This window comes from Pelecanus crispus, chromosome 11, assembly GCF_030463565.1.
Source record: "Pelecanus crispus isolate bPelCri1 chromosome 11, bPelCri1.pri, whole genome shotgun sequence".
In the NCBI taxonomy this organism is placed as follows: Eukaryota; Metazoa; Chordata; class Aves; order Pelecaniformes; family Pelecanidae; genus Pelecanus; species Pelecanus crispus.
The window spans coordinates 18,512,023-18,532,707 of record NC_134653.1 but is presented as its reverse complement, the minus strand read 5'-3'; the positions used below and the strand labels follow the sequence as shown (position 1 = coordinate 18,532,707).

General features: G+C 64.8%; 4 protein-coding genes across 4 annotated transcripts; 2 read left to right on the top strand and 2 right to left on the bottom strand.

Annotated features, from left to right (window-relative positions):
- The first annotated feature begins 242 nt into the window (after window positions 1-242).
- WDR24 (WD repeat domain 24) lies at window positions 243-7,281 on the top strand. The gene is given in 11 exon segments (XM_075718449.1): window positions 243-276; window positions 760-1,735; window positions 2,032-2,209; window positions 3,044-3,719; window positions 4,051-4,166; window positions 5,292-5,413; window positions 5,759-5,863; window positions 5,967-6,278; window positions 6,281-6,303; window positions 6,757-6,941; window positions 7,113-7,281. Coding segments are annotated over 10 exon segments (2,367 nt in total). The 5' UTR covers window positions 243-276; window positions 760-1,254.
- Window positions 7,282-7,761: 480 nt separating this feature from the next.
- Window positions 7,762-9,702, top strand: JMJD8 (jumonji domain containing 8). Its single transcript, XM_075718962.1, is given in 10 exon segments — window positions 7,762-7,853; window positions 7,934-8,017; window positions 8,241-8,248; window positions 8,251-8,288; window positions 8,410-8,506; window positions 8,606-8,674; window positions 8,754-8,873; window positions 8,979-9,046; window positions 9,221-9,355; window positions 9,523-9,702. Coding segments are annotated over 10 exon segments (792 nt in total). The 3' UTR covers window positions 9,604-9,702.
- A 436-nt stretch (window positions 9,703-10,138) lies between these two features.
- Window positions 10,139-14,087, bottom strand: STUB1 (STIP1 homology and U-box containing protein 1). Its single transcript, XM_075718596.1, is given in 9 exon segments — window positions 10,139-10,981; window positions 11,412-11,528; window positions 11,720-11,776; window positions 12,412-12,502; window positions 12,691-12,856; window positions 12,967-13,135; window positions 13,138-13,167; window positions 13,910-13,954; window positions 13,956-14,087. Coding segments are annotated over 9 exon segments (933 nt in total). The 3' UTR covers window positions 10,139-10,855.
- Window positions 14,088-15,693: 1,606 nt separating this feature from the next.
- RHBDL1 (rhomboid like 1) lies at window positions 15,694-20,475 on the bottom strand. The gene is given in 13 exon segments (XM_075718986.1): window positions 15,694-15,926; window positions 15,929-15,964; window positions 16,056-16,116; window positions 16,488-16,588; window positions 16,891-17,002; window positions 17,072-17,131; window positions 17,134-17,211; window positions 17,213-17,251; window positions 17,552-17,623; window positions 17,626-17,760; window positions 18,023-18,091; window positions 18,093-18,182; window positions 20,437-20,475. Coding segments are annotated over 13 exon segments (1,125 nt in total).
- Between the last annotated feature and the right edge of the window lie 210 nt (window positions 20,476-20,685).

The following is a 20,685-nucleotide window of genomic DNA, read 5'->3' as shown; positions in this document are numbered from 1 at the left end:
GCCCCGCCTCCCCGCGCCCCGCCTCCCCGCGCCGTGCTGGGGGCGGGGTCTGACCCGGGGGCGGGGTCTGACCCGGGGGCGGGGCCTCCCGGGGCGGGTCCGCGCTCTGGGGGCGGGGCGTACGGCCTCGGCGGCGGAAGGGGGCGGGGCGAGGCGGAAGGGGGCGGGGCGCGGCGGGATAGGGGCGGGGCGCGGGGCGCGCGGCCGTTTCCGTGGCGGCGGCTGCCGGCGGGGCCTGCAGGGCCCGAGCTGCCGGCGGGGCTGCACCGGCACCGGGTACGGCACCGCGTACGGCACCGCGTACGGCACCGCGGCGGCGGAGGCGGAGGCGGAGGCGGAGGGCCTGGCCGGCAGCGGCAGGGGGGGCTGAGGGGCGGGAGGGGTCTCGGAGGGGGCTGTGGGGTGGGAGGAGGCCCTGAGGGGGCCCTGAGGCGTCTCTGAGGCGGCTGAGGGGCGGGAGAGGGCCCTCCTGGGGAGGGGGTAGTGTGGGGTGTGAGGGGGGCTGGGGCTACTGGCGAGGGAAGGGTGTAGGAGCAGGAGGGCCTGGCTCAGGGGGAGCTGGCCTGTGCGTGCCCCCAGAGACCCTGGAACCTCCAGGCAGTCTTGCTGGCTCCAGGGCTCCCCCAGAGTAGCTGCCAGCCCCTGGCACCCTGGCCTGGGACAGGGATGGGAAGCATTGCTCCTCTGCCTGGTGCGGGGAGCTGCTGCCCCTCCCTGTACTAGAGAAGCGGAGTGAACCCCTGCCTGTGGTGCTTGCAGGGATTTGGGGTGCAGGGAGTGCCCCGTGGAGATGACTGCGGCCTCGTTTCACTCAACCTCTTACTGGAGATGCTGCTCACCTCAGTCCACATCGCTGTAGTCGACCTCCCGTAGCATCACCAACAGCCGCTCTCATCAACGGAGCATCCTGGGGGTTTGAACTGAGGAGGGAACAAGAAACCCAGAAAAGGTTTTCAAGAACTCCCTGGGAGGAAGTTACAGACAGCAGCAGGAGAAGCCAGGCGTGGGGCTGTACCTCTCTCCCCACAGGTAGCAACCAGGCTGTAACCTCTCACCTCTGCGGCCTGTTGATGTGGCCACAGAAAGCTGCGGTCGAAGCCACCTGGGCCTGCCAGGAGCTGCGGGAGCTGAGCCTGTCCCTTCCCAGCTCTGGCTGAGGTGGAGCAGGGCGGCCGCGCGAGCGTGAATGCAGCCTGCGGGGACACAAGCCTCCGAGCCTGCTCCTGGAGAGGGGAGTGTGCCCCGAGGACGGCCATGGAGAAAATGGCCAGGGTCACCACCGCCCTGGGGGGCAACACCCTCACAGGGCGGACCATGTTCTGCCACCTGGACGCGCCCGCCAATGCCATCAGTGTGTGCCGTGATGCTGCCCAGGTGGTCGTGGCTGGCCGCAACATCTTCAAGATCTACTCCATCGAGGAGGACCAGTTTGTGGAGAAGCTGAACCTCCGTGTTGGCCGCAAACCCTCCTTGAACTTCAGCTGTGCAGACGTGGTGTGGCATCAGATGGATGAGAACCTGCTGGCCACCGCCGCCACCAACGGCGTGGTTGTCACCTGGAACCTGGGCAAGCCATCCCGCAACAAGCAGGACCAGCTCTTCACCGAGCACAAGCGCACCGTCAACAAGGTCTGCTTCCACCCCACCGAGGTCTACATGCTCCTCAGCGGCTCCCAGGATGGCTATATGAAATGCTTCGACCTGCGCAAGAAGGATTCTGTCAGCACCTTCTCAGGTATGAACATGGGCTGTTGCTTGCCCCCTCACCCTGGTGAGAGGCAGAGGTTTGGGGCCTTGTCCTTTCCCTGTGCCTGGGAGGGCACAATGTCCGGAGCAAGCAGGGAGGGAGCTGAGAGGAGTTTTGCTGCTTTTTTTGGGCACTTGGCGGTGGGGGCACAGGAGGTGGAAGGTGGCTGCATCGATCCCTGCTTCCCCTTCTTTCTGGCTGGTGACTCCTATGGCTCTTCCAGTGGGGTTTTGAGCTTTGCTGGAGCTCTGTCCCACCAGATCTCAACTTCTGTCCCCACTCAGGCCAATCGGAGAGCGTGCGTGATGTCCAGTTCAGCATCCGGGACTACTTCACCTTCGCTGCCACCTTTGAGAATGGGAACGTGCAGCTGTGGGACATCCGCCGGCCGGACCGCTACGAAAGGATGTTCACAGCCCACAATGGGCCTGTCTTCTGCTGTGACTGGCACCCGGAGGACAGGTGTGTGGGGGACCAGACTGTGCCAGCTGCCTGGTCTCGGGCAGAGACGAGGGAGGCCCTAAAAATGGGGTTGGGACCTTTTGTGGGGCGGGGGGAGTAGGGTCTCTGATACCCTGGCCCCTTGTGTCAGGGGCTGGACCATTGCTGGAGGATGGGAGCAATTATTACTTTGGTTTGGGGGGCTGTTGGGGTGTTTTGGTTTTGTTTTTTGACAGGTTGGGGGATCCTGGGGTACCTGATTGCTAATGGTAGGGTATAGCAAGCTGCTTTCTTGCCCCCCTTGTGTCAGGGCAGCCTCTCGCTCCAGCGCTCAGCTCAGGGAGGGTGCTGCACGGCAGCTCTGGGATGCGGCTCACTTGTGTTTGATCACATTTCCCTCCTGCCTTTTCCTGGGGGCAGCTGGGGTGCATCTGGAAACAGCTGTTGTGGTGTGCAGGTCCCTCCTCACTCCCTGCCAGGCAGCACTGTGACTCCTCATGAGCTTAGAGAGGCACGGAACTATGTTCAAAATGGCCTTTTTCCTCTCTACTGTCCGTGGCAAGGTGGGGGGAACTGGTCTGGCTGGGAGCCCTGCAGATGAGTGTGGCTCTAAAGACGCAGGGCCTTAAGTGGGAGCAGGAAGGAGGGGTGTTGCCTGACCTGGTTATTGGAGAGTGGAGGCATTAGGGTAGCATGTGGGAGGATGCAGTTGCAGCGTGTCTGCCTCCCCTTGGCCTGGACATGGTCACATTTGTGTTGTGAGTGTTTCTGTACCAGGGCAGGAAAGGAGAGGTGAGCGGGCACGGATCCTAGCCCAAGCTGGCATCTAACTGTCTTTCTCCGTCCTTTTCCCAGGGGCTGGCTGGCAACAGGTGGCCGGGATAAGATGGTAAAGGTGTGGGACATGAACACCACGCGAGCAAAGGAGATCTACTGTGTTCAGACCATCGCCTCTGTGGCCCGGGTGAAGTGGCGCCCGGAGTGCAAACACCACATCGCCACCTGCTCCATGATGGTGGACCACAACATCTACGTCTGGGACGTGCGGCGTCCCTTCATTCCCTCTGCCATGTTCGAGGAGCACAAGGATGTCACCACGGGCATCGTGTGGCGTCACCTCCACGACCCCTATTTCCTCCTGTCGGGCTCTAAGGACAGCACCCTCTACCAGCACATCTTCAAGGACGCCAGCCAGCCCATCGAGCGAGCCAACCCCGAGGGGCTGTGCTACAGCCTCTACGGAGACCTGGCCTTTGCCGCCAAGGAGAGCCTCATCTCCTCCGACTCCAACCGCAAGCCCTACATTGGGGACCGGCGTCACCCCATCTTTTTCAAGCGCAAGCTGGACCCCACAGAGCAGTTTGAGTACATCTCCTCCTCCAGCACCCTCAGCGTCTTTGAGACGGACGTGGAGAGCGGCAGCATGGACTGGTTCGTGCACACTGCCAAGCAGTACGCGCTGGCCGGCAGGCCCCTGGCCGAGCTCTGCGACCACAACGCCAAGGTGGCCAAGGGCTTGGACCGCAACCAGGTGAGACCTAGGCTGGAGACTCTCAGTGCAGACCTAGGCTGGTGCCAAGGTTGAAAGGTGCTGTCAGGATGAGACCCACCATCCGAGCTGGATGGCAGCTCTCTGTCCGGCTGTGGCCCCTGGCTGTCCCCAGAAGGTATACCTCCGCCTGGCACCAAACCCATAGCGCTGTTGCCTACAAGCGCAGATTGTTGCCCAGAAACTTGACCCCTCTGAGACCCTGCCCAGCTGTCTAGATTGGCTGATGATGGGAGTTTGCAGTCAGGCACGTGGCTGCACAGGGCCTGGTTTTTAGTCTGGTGAGGTCTGACTGCGGCTGTCTCTCACGCAGGTGGCTCAAACATGGACGATGCTGCGAATTATCTATTCCAGCCTCGGCACTGTGTCATCCGCCAACCTCAACCACAGCATGGGGAAAGGCAGCACTGCCCTCCCACTCATGAACAGGTAAGGTGTGCCGGAGCCACAGCGAATGACTCAACAACTGGGGCGGCTCCACGAGCAGGAGAGCAGAGGTGGCTCCTCAGCTGGGCTGGAGTTGTGGGGTGGGAGCAGGGCTGGCTTTCCCCCAGCCTCAGGCCATGCTGGTTTGCAGGTTGGCATCATTTGAATGCAGCCATTTTCCATGTGGGTGTGAGAAGTGAGCAGCCAGCCTGGCCTTGAGCCGTGCAGCCTTGTATGCTGCTCCCTTCTCTCCTTGAAATGAAGTTTGAAGCTGTGGTGGGGCATGGGGCTGGTACCATCTTTGCAGTTATTTAATTAGTGACTGTGACTGAGGGCTGGGGTTGGAGAACCTCTGTCTTGCTGCTGGAGCCAGAGCTGCTGGTGTGGAGGGGTTGTCTTCTGCCTTTCAAAGGGAGAGGACAGCCCAGCTCTGCAAGCAGCTCACTGGTGTGGAGAGCCCCATCGTGGGCTGATGAAGCAGGAAAACTTGTTTTTCCTCTTCTCAATGACATATAAAAGTGAGGGATGAGGACTCCAAATTAGCTGTCAGACCTTGCAGGGCCGGGTTCCCGGGGTGAGTGGCAAATCCTCAAATAACATCAAAGGAAACACTCTCCTCGACCAAGCTCTGCATCCAGACGGGTCGCAGTCTGTCACTGACTTAAAACACTGCAGGCAGCAAACTGAAGAGCTCTGCTCTGTGTCAACCCCATTCCCTTCCTTTTCTGTCTCAGTGAAGCCTGAGAGCAGTGATGCATAACAAACAGCAAAACACCTTGTAGCGAGGCAGCTCCTGTTTACCTACTTCTGAGGTGAATGTAAATATTAAGAGATGGAGTCAAGAGCCTGCACTCAGCCCTGAAATCCTTTAGGGAGACCTTTGTGGGCACCTTTGCGGTGCGTGCACAGAGATGCCAGGCTTGGAGAAAGGGCTGTGTTAGTAATTGCAAGGTACCTTTATTTTTAAGTCATAAAGTGGGGACAGCTGACTTCTGTGTTCTCGGGGAAATCGCTATATCTTGTGTTCCACCTTTCAAATCGCAACTGGAGACCTATATCCAGGCTGTTTGCTAGCTAGAACAGAAGCTGTAAGCTTCTGTGACTTATTAAATTTGGCTTCTTTCCCAGCTTCAACCTGAAGGACATCCCCTCTGGGCTTGGCAGTGAGTCGAGACTGGACCGCAGCAAAGGAGAAAGCCGCACAGAAAACATCCTTATGGATTCCTCCTCCACCCTGATCAACAATGAGGGTAATGTTTCTGGGGTGGGCACCGTCCCAGTCCTACAGCTCTTCCCTCCTTAGCTGTAGAGGCCCTAATACGGGATAAACTGGTAAATTTATCCTGTAAATTGGGGTGATTGGACCTGCTGCAGCCCCCAGGTAAAGCACGCCGAGCCCCAGGGTGTTGCAAAAGGACAATTTATCCCCGTCACCCCCACAGTGGTGGCTGCAGGTGCCAGGAACGTGACTGTGGTGGGGAGCTGAGCTGTCTGGCTCAGACACAGCCTGGCATGCTGGGGCAGGACGTGGGGGATGTGGATCCAACCGTGTGCCTGAGGGGGATGAGCTGATATCTCTCTCCCTGGGCACACAGACAACGAGGAGACGGAGGGCAGTGATGTCCCTGCGGACTACCTGCTGGGAGATGTGGAAGCGGATGAGGATGACCTGTACATGATGGACCACGAGAACCCACATGGTGAGCGCATGGCTGGTGCTGGGAGGTGTTGCCTGTCCCAGACACACGGCTGGATTTTCTCCTGGCCTTCCCTACTTGCTCTTGATCAGATATGTCTCCACAGCTGAAGAGCAGGAATACAGCCTTCCCCAAGAAGCCTTTCCCCTGCGCCATGAAATCGTGGACAACCCGTCAGCCTTGGACCACCTGCAAGACAAGGCTGACTCCCCTCATGTCAGTGGCAATGAGGCCGAGACGGTGTCACTGACGCCCGTGGAGTCCTTCTCCCTCATCTCCATCTCCCACTCACTCTACGAGAACCGCCTGCCCTCCGACTTCTTCAATCCCATCGTGCGGGACACACTTCTCTTCTACGCTGAACAGGGTGATGTGCAGACGGCCGTGTCTGTCCTCATAGTGCTCGGAGACCGCATCCGTAGGAGATCGATGAGCAGACCCAGGTAAGACCCTGGGAAGCCCCCTCCTAGCTGCGTAGAACTGAGCCCTCCCTTCAGGGCTGGTGCAGCAACCCTATGAGATGCAGTAGTAGGACACCTTGGTGGGACCCAGAGGTGGTGGATCCCAACACGATGGGATCCTGTCTGGGCTCTGGGCACCTCCCTTCTCCTCCAGCCTCTGCCAGGCCCACTCTAACCCCGGGTGGGCAGCTCCAGGACCCGTGGTACCCAGCTGGCTGCCCTACCACCAGTCCTGGCAGGGACCCGAGGTGGTGTCTGCAGGGCCAGGATATGAGGAAGCGGCCTTGGCCTGTTGATCTGGGGAAGGATGCCTCTTCCCCAGCCCCACAGAGCAGTTCCTCCAGCTGCAGGGATCTTGTCTTTGGGACATGGGGCTGGGATCCCAGGGGGGATTTTGGGGGGTGTCAGGGCTCAGCTGTCTGTGGCCATCCCCAGGAGCACTGGTACACGTCCTACATCGACCTGCTGCAGCGCTTCCAGCTCTGGAACATCTCCAACGAGGTGATCAAGCTGAGCACATGCCGTGCCATCAACTGCCTCAACCAGGCCTCCACCACCCTGCATGTCAACTGCAGCAACTGCAAGCGGCCCATGAGCAACAGGGGCTGGATCTGCGACAGGTGAGGGCAGCACTGCAGGCAGAGAGCAGGCAGGGAGGAGGGGACCATACTCTGGTCTCCCAAGGGAGTCCTAAAGGGGCTGCAGGGGCAGGAGGATGGGGTTAGTGCCCCCCAGTCTCCCCTCATTGCCCTGCAAGGGCTCCCACGCTCACCCCATTCTCTCCGGTGCAGGTGTCGGCAGTGTGCCAGCATGTGTGCCGTCTGTCACCACGTGGTGAAGGGGCTCTTCGTCTGGTGCCAGGGCTGCAGCCATGGCGGCCACCTCCAGCACATCATGAAGTGGCTGGAGACCAGCTCCCACTGCCCCGCCGGCTGCGGCCACCTCTGCGAGTACACCTGAGCCCCTCGCCGACCGGGGCAGACGGCAGCCAGGTGGGGCAGGCAGCGGTGGGCAGGGCAGGCGGGGCCTCCTGCCTGCTCTCCCCGCACCTCCCTCCCTGTATTTATTTTTGTGTAAATCGGCCGCGTGCCCCCAGCCCCCTGCCCGGCCCTTTTGTACTGGATTAAAACAAAACAGAACAGCTGAACTGAGCCACGCCTCATGTCTTCGCTTAACCTGGCTGCAGCGGCCCCCGGGGCCGACTCGGGCCCCGGGGAAGCTCGGTCCTGGCCCGCTCCCCGGCTGGGCGTCCCTGCGCGGCGGCGCCTCCCACCTTCCCTATGGCCCCTTTAAGGCGTGGCCCCTTTAAGGCCTGGCCCTGCCGGGATCCGTAGCGACGCGCCCAGCCAGTGGCAGCGCGGGGTGTCACGCGGGTCGCAGTGCCTGCCGGGAAGCGTAGTCCGCCAGCGGCCCCGGTACCGGCGCCGGTCCCGCTCCCCGATGGCGGCGGCGGCGCGGCGGCTGCTCTCGCTGCTGCTGCCGCTGGCCTGGGCCCGGCCCGCGGGCTGCACCGACCCGCCGGGCGGCGGCTGGTGAGGGCGGGGGGGGCCGTGCCGGTGCCGGTCCCTGTGCTGGGCCCAGCGCCGGTGCCAAGCGGAGCCTCCCGTTGCAGGCTGGCGGGCACGGTGCCAGAGGAGGAGCGCTGCACGGTGGAGCGGGCCGACGCCTCCCTCACCTACTCCCTCTTCCTGCAGCGGTACGGGCGACCCGGCACGGCCCCGGCGGCTGCTGACCCGAGAGGGGAGGGTCCTGGGGCGGGGTAGGGGCAGAGCCGGTGGGGAGGGCCGGGGACAGACCCCGGGCAGGCTACCGGGGAGGGGCCCTGGGGGAGGCTGTGGGGCAGGTCCCTGGGGAAGGTGGTTGGGGCCTGCCCCGGTGCGGCCGCCCGTGCTGGACCCCGGTGCGGTGCTTTCCCCCAGGTTCGCCTTCTCCGGCCGGTGATCCTCCGCGGGGTCACGGACAACTCGGTGAGTGCCGGGAGGGGGACCGGGAGGGTCCAGGGAGGGCTGGGGGGGGGGCCCACAGCGGGGCCGCGGCAGCAGCACCCCGGCCCCGCTGTGCAATCCCCCCCGCCCCCCCCACCGCCAGGCCTTCCGTGCCCTCTGCACCCGGGAGAAGCTGCTGGCGGCCTTCGGGGCCCGCCCGGTGCGGCTCAGCACGGCCAACACCTACTCCTACCGCAAAGGTGAGGGTGAGCGCGGGGGCCGCGCCCTGCAGCCCCCCCGGTGGGCAGGGCCTGCCTAGGGGGGTGCCGGCATGGCCCCCAGCTCTCCCCTGCCCGCAGTGGACGTGCCCTTCCAGGAGTACGTGGAGCATCTGCTGAAGCCGCAGGATCCAGCCAGGCTGGGCAGCGGTGGGTAGCACCGTCCCACTCTCTGCAGCCAGCACCCCTGCTCCTCGTCGGCCTCATCCTCCCCATCTCCCCCCCCCAGACACCCTCTACTTCTTTGGGGACAACAACTTCACTGAGTGGGGCCCCCTCTTCCAGCAGTACGTGCCCCCCACCTTCCGCATCCCAGGCACCAGCCCTGCCTACAGCTTTGGGGTCGCAGGTAGGTGCCAGCAGAGGCAGTGGGAGGGATTGGGGGGGGTGGGGGGGTGTGTAGGGGGGGGGTGTCTCCCCAGCACCAACCCCCACCCCACCACTCCCACCGTAGGCTCTGGCTCTGGCGTTCCCTTTCACTGGCACGGCCCCGGTTTCTCTGAGGTGATCTTTGGCAGGAAGGTGAGAATTGAGCCCTGAGGGGGAGGTATTTGGGGGGGGGGGGGGGGGGGGGGGGGAGGAAAAAGACCCCAAGGGGCATCCCCTAAACATGGCAGGATGCAGAAACACCCCCGGGGCTGAGCCTGAGGGGCTGGAGGGGAAATAGGGGTGTCCCCCTCCCCCGGTGTCTTCCAGCGCTGGTTTCTGTACCCACCGGATAAAACACCCCACTTCCACCCCAACGAGACGACGCTGGCCTGGCTCTACCGCACGTACCCCACGCTGCCACTGGCCGAGCGGCCGCTGGAGTGCACCCTGCGCCCCGGGGAGGTGAGTCCTGCCTGGCCGCGGCCAGCCCGTGTGTCACCCTGGGTCTCTGCTCCTGTCAGGAGGGTGCAGGGGACACCCACACAGCCCAGCCGACACCCCTGGGGCTACGGAGGATGCAGGGCATAGCCCTAGGAGCCCATGGGACCCCCCCCGCTCTCTCCTGGCAGGTCCTGTACTTCCCTGACCGCTGGTGGCATGCCACGCTCAACCTGGACACCAGCGTCTTCATCTCCACCTTCCTGGGGTAGAGCTGGGAAGGCCAAGGATGCACCTCTGTCACCCTAGCCGTGGCAAGAGCATGCCAGGGTGGCAGCTCCGGATCCTGCTGCCGCCAGGGAAGGGCAGCACCCACCAGCAGCCACCCACTCAACTACTGCTGTTGGGACCAAGTGCCTTAAGACGGTCTGGTTTTTACTGGTCTTTTCCCTCCCCCTTGGATTAAAGTTGTTCTGCCATAGCGCTTCATGTACTGCTACATCCCTGACACCAATGCAGGGGGGGGGGTGAGCCCCAGCCAGCAAAGGCAGGGTGGGCCATGGCACGGAGGGGCAAGCCAACCTGCTCCTTGTGGATAGCACCACTTTCCAAGCCAGAATATGGCCTGCCGGGTGCAGAGATTGCCACCGTGAACTGCTCCAGCTCTTTTCCCACATTTATTGCTGAATTTTTTTTTTTTTTTAATTGACATTGGCAAATTTCCAGAGGGTACTCAAAAGCCAGGCAGGCTGTCAGCCGACCACAGCACTGGAGCTCAGTTGGCTGTGGATTTGTTGGGGTTTGGGGTTTGTTTTTTTTTTTTTTTTTAAAAGGGTTTTCAGTAAAAGGAAGAACTTTAACCTGGGCGGTTGTTCGCAGGGAACCACACTCCCAGCAGGTGAGGGGAGGTGCAAGCCAGCCCCTTCCAGCCTGGGGGCAGTTGTTTCTCAGGAAAAGCCAGAGGGTGAGTTGGCATCCACAGCAGGGAATGTTGGTCTCCCACCCTGGCAAGTGGCTATTTACAGGAATGAGGCGCACGTGACCCTGGCCAGGCAGGACATGGAAGGAGGAGGAAACAACTATGTACACAGGGAGGGGACCAGGCCAGATCAGCACCAGGCACTCATCCCGGCAAGCTCCTCGCAGCACCTCCCTGGAGCAGGACGTGATCTTTGGGGGTTGTCAGCCGCTGTAGCTGAGGGGGACCCTGCTCTCCAGACGATGAAGATGTTGGTGAGACCTTCCAGGCCACTGCGATGAGCCAGCCTTCTCCAAACCACTGGGCAGGTCTTCATCCAAGTACTGTGGTCCACGAGGAGCTGGTGGAGAGGGGAGCCTGGGGAGCCTTCCTGCCCACCCAGCTGCTGCAGTTCCTCGGGAAGGGGAGATGGCTGCTGCTGGGTCTCTGGGCACCCAGAGTGGAGAGGGAACAGCCGGAGAGCAAGTAAGGCATGGTGCCAGCCCAGCAAGAGCTGTTGGTGCCGCTGCAGCCGGGAGGGGCCTGGGCGGGCCAGCGCTGCCCCCTCAATAATCCTCCACCCAGCCATTCTCTGAGATGAATGCATCTATCACCTCCTTCATGGCGAGGTTGGGGATCAGCTGGTCCTGGGTCAGGGGACTCCGCGTCACAGGATCAAAATGACCCACGCGCTGCAAGGGAGGAGACGGCCACGAACCGGTTATTCCATGTGCCCGGCCTCGGCCCCAGGGCGCAGGCAGCTGCAAGGCCAGTGCCGTGTGCCGGCGTCCAGCACCCGCGCATCTGCTGGGGGGAGGAAAGAGCAGGGCAGAGGGAGAGCCCTCCAGATGAGAGCAGGTCAGGGCACAAGACCCCTGCCAACAGCCGCCTCCGCTTCAGGCAGGGCCTGGCAGCGCCCACCACCTTCCTGCCTGCCCTGGCACCTCCGCAGGGAGCTGCCTGGGCAGGTAAAACTGGGACCAAACCCAAGGAGGCTTTTGAGTTGAGCCCTTAGTTGGGCAGGCAGCTGCCTTCACGCCCAGGGAGGGCACGCAAGAGATGGGCAGAGGAGGACTGCGGGCAAGGTCGTGGAAGCCCCTGCTTCCCCCAGTCTGGTGGTACCTGGAGATGTTCCTCAATGTCCTTCCTGTCATAGGTGATCCCGCTGGGTGTGATGCAGGGCTCTCTCATCAGCTCAAAACTGATCTTTCCACACAGGTAGTCGGGGATGTCCCGCTTCTGGCTCAAGAGAAGCAGAGCTGGGTCAGGAGGGGCTGGGCAAGCTCAGCATCAAAGAAAAGGGCTGGGAGGTGGTGCCAGCTCAGAGGACGAAGCAGTGAAAACAGACTAAAGCAGCACGGACTAAAGCAGGTTTACAGCGAGCAGCTCTATTTGTGGAGAGACAGGAGCACACAGCAGGGCACACTCACCTTTCTCTTCTCATCCACTTGAGAGAAGAGCTCATCCATGTCTGCCAGGTATTTGTCCTGAAAGAGAAGGCCTTGAGAACAAGGGAACCTTGGTGTACGGGGGCTACAGGTGCACAGGGAGAGAGCCCTGAAGCCTCCCACCCCACGGGTGCTGCGGCAGGCAGAGATGAGGTGGCAGGTCTTTTGGTGGCCCCTCTGCCTTCACTGCCGCCGGCTGGTGTTCATGCGGCTCCAGGCTGAACTGCATGGCAGGAGTGATCCAGCTTAAAAATAACCTGACTTTGTAGGGCTATTTTTATCCCGGGATTAGTCCCCTGTGCCGGGCCAGCACCCCAGACCCACACGCAGCCGAGAGCCGCTCGCGTTGCACAGCCCTCAGAGAACAAACAGGTACAGCAGCTGGGGGAGTGCAAACAGGCGTCACTGCTGCTGGGCTGCCCCAGGCTGGGACAAGAGGTGACAGAGCAAGGGCAGCCATCATGGGGGGACACAAAAAGCCCTGCAACAACAGCTTGAGCCACAAAATGAAGGCTGAAAAGCCATGCCCTGCCCCACAGTCTTCCAGCTTTCGCCTGCACAGCTGCAGCCCTGCAGCTTCCTCAGCCGCAGCAGAGCATGGGGATGAGGGTGGGACAAGGAAGCCCCGGCTCATCTCCCAGCCTCCATGAGTAGCCCCGGTCCCCCCAACTCACATGTTTGGCCTCAATGCTGGCCAGCTGAAGTCGGCTCCGGCTCTCATCTGCATTTTCTTCCTGCTGAGTCTTTTGGCACTCAGCCAGCTCCCTAGGACAGAACGGGGAGACCAGAAGCGATGGAGGGATGCTATCGCTCCCTTCCCTCCTGCCACTGCCCTAGCTGCGGGGCTCTGCCTGCACCTCCAGGAAGGCAGAGGCACCATGCATAGAGCTGTGATGGCTTCGTGGCACTAAAAAAGCCTTTACAAGTGCCACCGCTGCCCCGTGCCACCTTACCTCTCCTTCTCTGCCATGATCAGCTTGGTGAGGTAGGAGTGCAGCTCGTTCTCCTGGTTGATGCGCTTCTCCTCGATGCTGTTCCACCGTTTCTTCTTGGCGATGCGCAACGCGCTGGGGATGTCATCCCCAAAATTCAGCCGCTGTTCCTTGGCGAGGTTGTAGGCTGGGAAGGAAAGGGCATCTCGGAGCCGGCACTAGCTTCCCTCTCACCATCCCTGGCCCTTTCCCGGCAGATGGGCAGGGCAGGGAACAGCAGCACCGGTGCCCACTCACCTCTCTGCAGGTTGGCGATAGCCTCGTCGTAGTTCTCCATCTCCATCTGGCACTGGCCCAGGAAGAAGTGAGCCTTCACCGACTGGCCGTCCAGCTCCAGGGCTCGCTTGCAGTCTGCCAGCGCTTTGTCGTGCTGCTGCATCTTCAGGTAGCAGAGGGCTCGGTTGGTGTGTAGTAGACAGCCACCAAGGGGTTGCGGTTCTGCAAGGCGAGACACATGTTATGGCTGATGACAGCAACTGCTGTCAGGGGCAAGATGCGGTGACAACAGGGTGACAACTAGGTGACTCGGTGAGCCGGCTGCGCAACACTGTCACCCTGGTGAGAGCCACGAGTGCTGGCATGGGCTTGTATCCTGTGCAGAGCTTCCGGGATGGATGGGGGACAAGCTGGTGCCAATTCTCCATGGGGCAGCCTGTCATCCCCCCATGAAGGGACAGCCCCTCCTCCGGCACCATGCCCTGGCCGGGGGGGGCTGGAGCCCCTCTGCCCCAGGATGGGTCTGCAACTACCAAACCCAGCCTGGGGATGCGGTGAGGGTCAGGGGGAACAGGCCCAGGCTGGGGGGCACCCTGGGGGGTGGACATAGGAGCGTCCAGCTCAGGACCTAGACATGTCTGGCTGGGGGTGTCCAGGCCCGGGGGGAAAGGGGGTTCAGGCCAGGTCTGGGGGTGGGGTGTAGTCCAGGCGGGGGGGGGGGGGGGGGCAGGCCAGACCAGGCCCGGCCCAGGGGAGGGGGGCGTCCAGGCCCAGGGAGGGGATCCAGGCCCGGCGGTTTTTTGTCCCGGGGGTATCCAGGTTAGGCCCAGGGGCAGTGGTCCAGGCCCGGAGGGGGGGTCCTGCCCTGGGGGGTATCCAAGCCAGGCCCGGGAGTTCCCGTCCCAGGGGGGTCCCGTCCCGGGGGTCGGTCTCAGCCCGAGGTGGGGGTGCCGCCGGGACTCACGATGGCGCGGCCGTAGCAGGCGGCGGCCTCGGGGTACTTGCGGCCCGCCGAAGAGCCGGTTCCCCTGCTCCTTGTGCTCCTGCGCGCTGTGGCTCTTCTCGGGGCTGCCGCCCCCCCGCCCGGCCCCGCCGCCCCGGGCCCCCGCCGCGCCGCCCTCCCGCTCCTCCTTCCCCTTCATGGCACCGCCCGGCCCGGCCCGGCCCGCTGGGGCCGGCGGCTCCGCTGGCTCCGGCGGCTCCGCTGGCTCCGGCCCGCGCACTGCGACAGCCGCCACCGCCGCCGCCGCCCGCTTCCGGGGCCGGACCGCCGGGGGGCGGGGCCAGGTCCGGGGCGGGGCCTGGGGAGAGGCGGGGCCGGGGGCGTGGTCGGGGCGCAGGGGGCGGGGTCTGGGCGCGGAGGGGCGGGGCGCGGGGTGAGGGTTGCAGGGCTGGATGGGGGCGCTGGGCGGAGGGGCGTGGGGTGCGGGGGTGGGGGGAGTGCCGGGGATGCGGGATTTGATGGGGGGGTGCAGAGGGCTGGGGGGAGGCTGGATGGGCGGCGAAGGGGGGGAGGGGGCTGTGTAGGGGGGTGTGGATGGGGGATGAGGGTGAATGGGAGGGTGCGGGTGGGGGGGGATGTTTGGATTCGTGGGGCAGACGTGGGTGCGCTGGAGCATGTGGGGCTGGAGGGAGTGGGAGGGGGATGGGGGGGGGGCCGGGGGGGCTTCAGTGCCCAGCCCGTGCTGCAGGCACCCCCAGTCCGTGCTGCAGACACCCCCAGTCCCGCACCCACAGAACCCCGCCCCTCCCCCCCCCCCCCCCCCCCCCCCCCCCCCCCCCCCCGCCGCCCCCCCACAGCAGCCAGTCCTGCGGGGCTGAGCCGGGCGCCGTTTTCACGCGTCCCAGAGTTTTCTGCTCCAGTAAGTCCCGTCCCTGACTGTTTCCCCCCTCCTCCCCCGCGCCCGCCCCGGGGCCAGCCAGCCCCGGTGCCCTCGCTGAATCATCAGGGACCCAGCAGGGATTGGGGGGCACCCACGGGCACCCCCAAAATCCTCATTCCCCCCCCCCGCCCCCCCCCAGAGAGGACGCAGGCCCCGGCAGTGTGCAAAAATATTTATTTATACTCCCAAAAAGGTCGGGGGGGGGGGGGGCAGAGCGGGGTCCCCCGCACCCCCATCCCGGGGCGAGCCCCCCGCCGCGGGGAGGGCGGCTGGCAGCAAAGCGGGGGGGCCGGGGCGGGGGGGGAGGGGGGGGCTGCGCCGCCGAGGGCACTGCCGAAACGAGTTGTGCCGGTCTCAGCTGATTCGCCTTCCTGCTTGGCTCTCCCCATATTATTATTTTCTCTCATTTATTTATATTTATTTTGGCATAGAAAAATAAATCGCTCCTATTTTGGCACCAGTCCGTCGCGTGAAAGTGCAGGTCCTGGGGGGACAACGAGTCGGCCCCCACCCCGGAAAGGGGGTACAGGGGCAAGCGGGGGGTCCCCCTGCTTGGCTCCTTCCCAGGGGGGCACATCCCGAGCCCCGCGGGCACCCCGGGGAGGGGGGGTTGGCGATGCCGGGGTAGGGCTGAAGCATCCTTTGGGGTTGGGAGGGGCACAGCGTGGGGGGTTGCCAGGGTACATTTGGGGGGGGGGGCACGCAGCCCATGGGGGTGGGGGGGCGGCGCGCTTGCTAGCACCGAGGGGGCAGGCGGGCAGGGGGGTGGCCTGTCCCCATGTCACGCGCGGGGGACATCCCCCCTCCCCCCACTCTCACCGGGCTTGGCCAGCGACAGAAAAAAGGGCTGGGGGCGGGGAGCGGGTTATGGTGGAGGGGGGATCTGTGCCCCCAGCAGGTCGTAGGCGAAGATGTTCCAGAAGATGGCGAAGAGGAGGAAGGTGCCGTAGGAGAGGAGCAGGACCCACCAGCCGCACTGGTCCTGCAGGCTCTCCTCGTAGCTGCGCAGGATGGTCAGCCCCATGCTGATGCCCACGATGGCCCCCGCCAGGTGGGCCATGAAGCTGGGCTGGGGGCCCGAGGCCGGCAGCGGGGGGAGAAGCGGAGCCAGACGGCGCGACCCACCTCCGAGCTCACTGCAAGACAGCACCGGGAGGTGCTCAGCCCCGCCCTGCCCCGCACCCCCCATGGGCACCCCTGGGGTGGGGGGCACGGCCGGGTACTCACTGCACACCAGCGCCAGCACCATCCGCAGCAGCTTGTAGGGGCAGCGCATCCCGGCCCAGTTCTGTGGGTGGATGGACGGATGGACAGATGGACGATGGGCTGGTACCCCCGGCAATGCCCCCGGCACTGGTGATGCTCTGGCACTGGGGCCCCCCACGTGCCCCAGGGGAGCTGTGCCCTGTCCCCATAGAGCCCGACCCCCGGTCCCCACTCCTCCCCACCCACCCCATGATGCCACCCAAGGTGCTCCCCCCCATGACAGTGCCCACCCCATGATGCCACCCCACAGCACCCCAATCCCCCCCCAATATCACACCATGCTGCCCACCCTACAATGCATCCACCTGACAGCATCCCCCCCTGCAATGTCACACCATGCTGCTCACCCTCCCACACCCCCCAATGCCCCCCCTCGATGCCGGCGGCGCTGACCATGACAACGTTGGCGAGGTGGGCCGAGCAGAGCGCGTAGACCCCCCCCGAGCCCCCGACCAGGGGGGCCCGCATGTCCGTGATGGAGACGGTGAGGGAGCCTGCAGGCACAGGCAGGGCTCAGCACAGGGCCTCGCCCCCCATAGCATTAATTAGTTACAGTCCACATTAATTAATTACGGGCTGCATTGACCCCCAGCCCCCCGGGGGCGAGTGATGCTGGCAGTGCCTGCACCGGTGCAGGGTGGTACCCAGCGGCAAGAGCAGGCAGCAAGTGAAGCCCTGCACCCCTGTCAAAACTTGGGGTGCATCTCTGCGTGCCCTCCCCAGGGCTCGTGACAGGGGACCGCAGCCTGGCCAGGCAGGGGACCGATGGGGGCAGCCCCCCGAGGCACACACCCACCTGCCAGGACGCCGGCCAGGTAGAGGAAGCTGATGCGCAGGATGCCGTGCACCATCTCCAGGGGCACCCCAATCATCAGCTGCAGGAGGGCGTTGAACCCCAGCTGCTCCAGCTGCCCAGGCACAGGAGGGGACACACGATGGCTCAGCCCATGCAGCCCCCAGTGTTGTCCCCCCCCCGCAGGACCCTACCCCACGTGCATGAACATGTAGGTGAGGAAGCGCCAGGCACGCGCCCCGGTGGCCCGGGATGGTAGACCAGGGGGCTCTTCATGTACTCGGGGTGGTAGGTCTGCAGCACCCACTTGTTCAGGCGGGCCCCCGTAGCAGAGGAACACGATGATCTGCGCCAAACCCCACGGCTGTCAGCCCCGGTACTGCCGAGACCCCTAACTGTCCCTCTGGCCTGGGGCAGGGTGCTGGGATGTGGGGCACCCGGCACCTCTGACCCAGGTCTGAGCCCCCCATGGCCACCAGGACATCACAACCAGGGTCACCTGTGGCCTCCACCCTGCATCTGAGCCCCCCCATATGGCACCAGGACATCACAGCTGGTGTCACCTGTCCCCTCCACCCCAGATCTGAGCCTCCCATGGGCACTGGGACACTTCAGCCAGGCTCAGCCTTCGTGCCAGCCCCATACCTGGGTGAGGGTGACGGGCTGCCATGAAGATGGGGGGCGGACACGTGCGGTGCTGGTAGAAGTACCAGCGCCGGTCCATCTCGCAGGGCAGAAGATCTCGTAGGCCACGTAGCGGACGAAGCGCTTGTAGAAGCCCAGGCCAGTCTCGTCCAGCAGCACGTCACGGGGCAGGGCTCGCTGCCCGTTGGCAATGGCGCGCTTGAAGCTGCTCGAGCGCTTGCTGCTGATCTGTGGAGAGAGGCCGTGCCCACGGGGGCCGCAGGGGCAGCTCGGGCCGGTGGGCTTGTGGCCACCCCCTGGCCATCACCACCACCCTGGTGGGACCGGCTGAACAAGCCACCCAAGGTTGTGCCATCACCCCATGCCAGGGGAGCCCTGGGGGACCACCAGTGTCTATCCCCCTCCCCAGGGGCACAGGAAGGTGCCCAGTTCCCACCCCAGGCTGGCACCTGTCCACTTGCCCCTGTCCCCGTGGCCCCCCGGCACTGACCAGGTCTACCAGCTCCTGATAGCAGACCTGCCCCTCGTCGTTGCCCTGTGCCAGGGCCACCAGCATGTCCCAGCTTGGCGGGGTCCAGGGGCAGCTCATGGCTGTGCACAAGGCTGGCGAATGTCTCCACCCCAATGAAGCCGGTGTTTTCGGGGTCGAGCTGTGGGGCATGGCACGGGGCATCACCGGGATGCTGGGGCTGCAGCACCCTGATCGACCAGGGAGACTTTCCTGTGCCCCTCACCCCTGGCCTCAAGCCTGGTGGCATCATGTGCCACACCGTGACACAAGCCCCTGCCTCTGCGAGGAGGCTACAATCCACACCCCACCCTGTACCCCGCACCGTGTGGGTGCCCTGTGGGTGCCCCATGTCATGCGGGTGCCCCGTGCCGTGCCGGCGTCCCCGTCCCCACCTCCCCGCGGTGCAGCCAACACTCTCCCACTCAGTTATTTCTCGCCACCAGCAGCCTGCCAGCCAGGAAGCCACGAAGCTAAAACACACGCGCAGCCCTGGCACCAGTCTCCTCCTCCTCCTCCCCGCATGCCCTCACTGCTGGCTGCTGGGCTCTGTCACACTGGGCACCCTGTGCCAGGGCACCCTGTACCATCCCTGGGGCTCCCAGCACTGACTAGGCACCCTGAGCCCTCCAGGCACCCTGCTCCATGGGGCACCCAGCACCATTGGGCACCCAGAACCATGGGGTACCCGATGTGGTCCCACTTGCAGAGACAAGGAGCCCAGGGTAGCACGAGGATGATGGAGAAAGGGACAAGGCACTGATGGCTGGAGCACACCTTGAGCCCTGCCAAGTGTGGCTGGGACCCCCACGCCCTGCAGAATCACCCTGCAAAGCGTGTTGGGTTTGCTCCCTTTCTTCGCCAGGGAAAGAAATGCAGAAGAGGAAACTCATCCTCATGGGACAGGCAGGAGAGGGAATGCTGGGGCAAGGGATCGTACCCCCACCCCGGCGTGCACCCCTTCCCTCCGTCCCTGGCAGGGAACAGCCAAATCCACTTTCCCAAGTGGGGTCCAGCTGCCTGGAGTCCCTGCCTGAGGTGGGCACGGGTGCAGGGTGCGGGATGCAGGGTGCGGGATGCAGTATGTGGGGGTGCAGAATGCGGGGTGCAGACAGTGCTTGCAGCCTCACAGGCAGCCACAGCCCATGGGAGCAGTTCCAGCCATCGGGGGTGCCGGAACACCCCGGTGCCACCCATCCCCTGCACCCCACAAGCCACACACGCCACCCCACAGGTGCACGTGCATGTGCCACGCTGGGACCTGGCACACTGCTGTCCCCATGCGCTGGCGCACGCCGAGCTCACTGGCCTCTGGAGAGCCCCGGCAGTGGCCAGAAGCCCCTCTCCACTTTGGGGGTGCATCTCCCCCCACCCCAGTGCCACTGGCCCTCTGCAGCCCCCCCGAGGGGGCCTTGATCCCCAGCCCCTCCAGCCCCCTGGCCCTGCCGGGCTCTCCCAGGACCTGCTCTCACCCGGGGAAGATGCTGTTCATCCCTGAAGGGCTCGGAGGTGCACAGAGCCCCAGCACCCGATGGTGGGGTGACACAGGGGACGGCACCGCAGCTCCCGGGCCGGGGAGGCTGGGGGACTTGGCCAAGGTCACAGAGCCAGCCGGGGGCGAGGGAGGACTGTTAATAATCCTGACCCCCAATAAATTCCCTCCCCATCCCCAGGGGAGAGCCACCGGCTGGGCCCCGGGCTGGGTGGGGACAGCGGGACGAGGCAGCCGAGCTGCTGGACTGGGACGAAGTGCAGCGGGTGCTAAGGCATTGGGGCCTGATTCCTGCCAGCGGAGCGGAGCCCACCACTGTGCAGCGTTAATGCTCCACGGCCTGATCCTGCAATCAGGTCACGGGGCTGGATGCAGCCCCCCCGCGAAGGCGAGCCTCACCAGGGTGCTGAGCCCCACGGCAGCCCCCGGGGCCCCATCCTGCACCCAGTGCTGGGACTTCGGCACCAGTGCAGGTGTTGGGGCTCGGCTGCCCCAGCACCCCTCGTCCTTGAGGGTGCGCCCGGCAGGATCCGGCCCGGGGCAGGCAGAACAGGGAGTGCAGGGGCGAGGAGGAGCCACAAGTGAGCTGAGTTGCACGGTCTCAGCGGCGCAACGCGGCTCGGGTCCCCCGGGGCGACGATGTGGGGCACCGGGGGATGCTCGGGGGGGGGGGGGGGAGCAGCGGGCGCGGTAGCCGCCCTGCACAGGCAGCGCTGCCCGGTGCCTGCCAGACCTGCGGGCAGCGCTGCCCGCTGCGCGGTAGCCGTGCCCGGTGCATGCGAGCATCCCCCCCGGTAGCGATGCCCGGTGCACGGCGGCCCCCCCCGGAGCGGAGCCCGGTGCCCCGCCCGCCCCCCGGCAGCGCTGCCCGGTCCCCGCCGCCCCCCGCCGCCCGCGCTCTCACCTGCTCCTGGATGAGCTGGAGCAGGGAGCTCCTGTCCATGCACCCGGCGGGCGGCGGGCTCCGCCGCTCCCCCGCGCCCGGGGCCGGCGAGCCGGGCAGGGGAGCGGCGCGGGCGGCGGGGGGCGGCGGGGGGGGCGGGCTCTCCCCGCCAGCCCCGCGTTGCGGCGGGGCCCCGGGAGCGAGGCTGCGAGCGGCGGCGCCGGGAGCCGCCGATGGCAGCGGGGCGGCGGCGGCGGCGGGGGCGAGCGG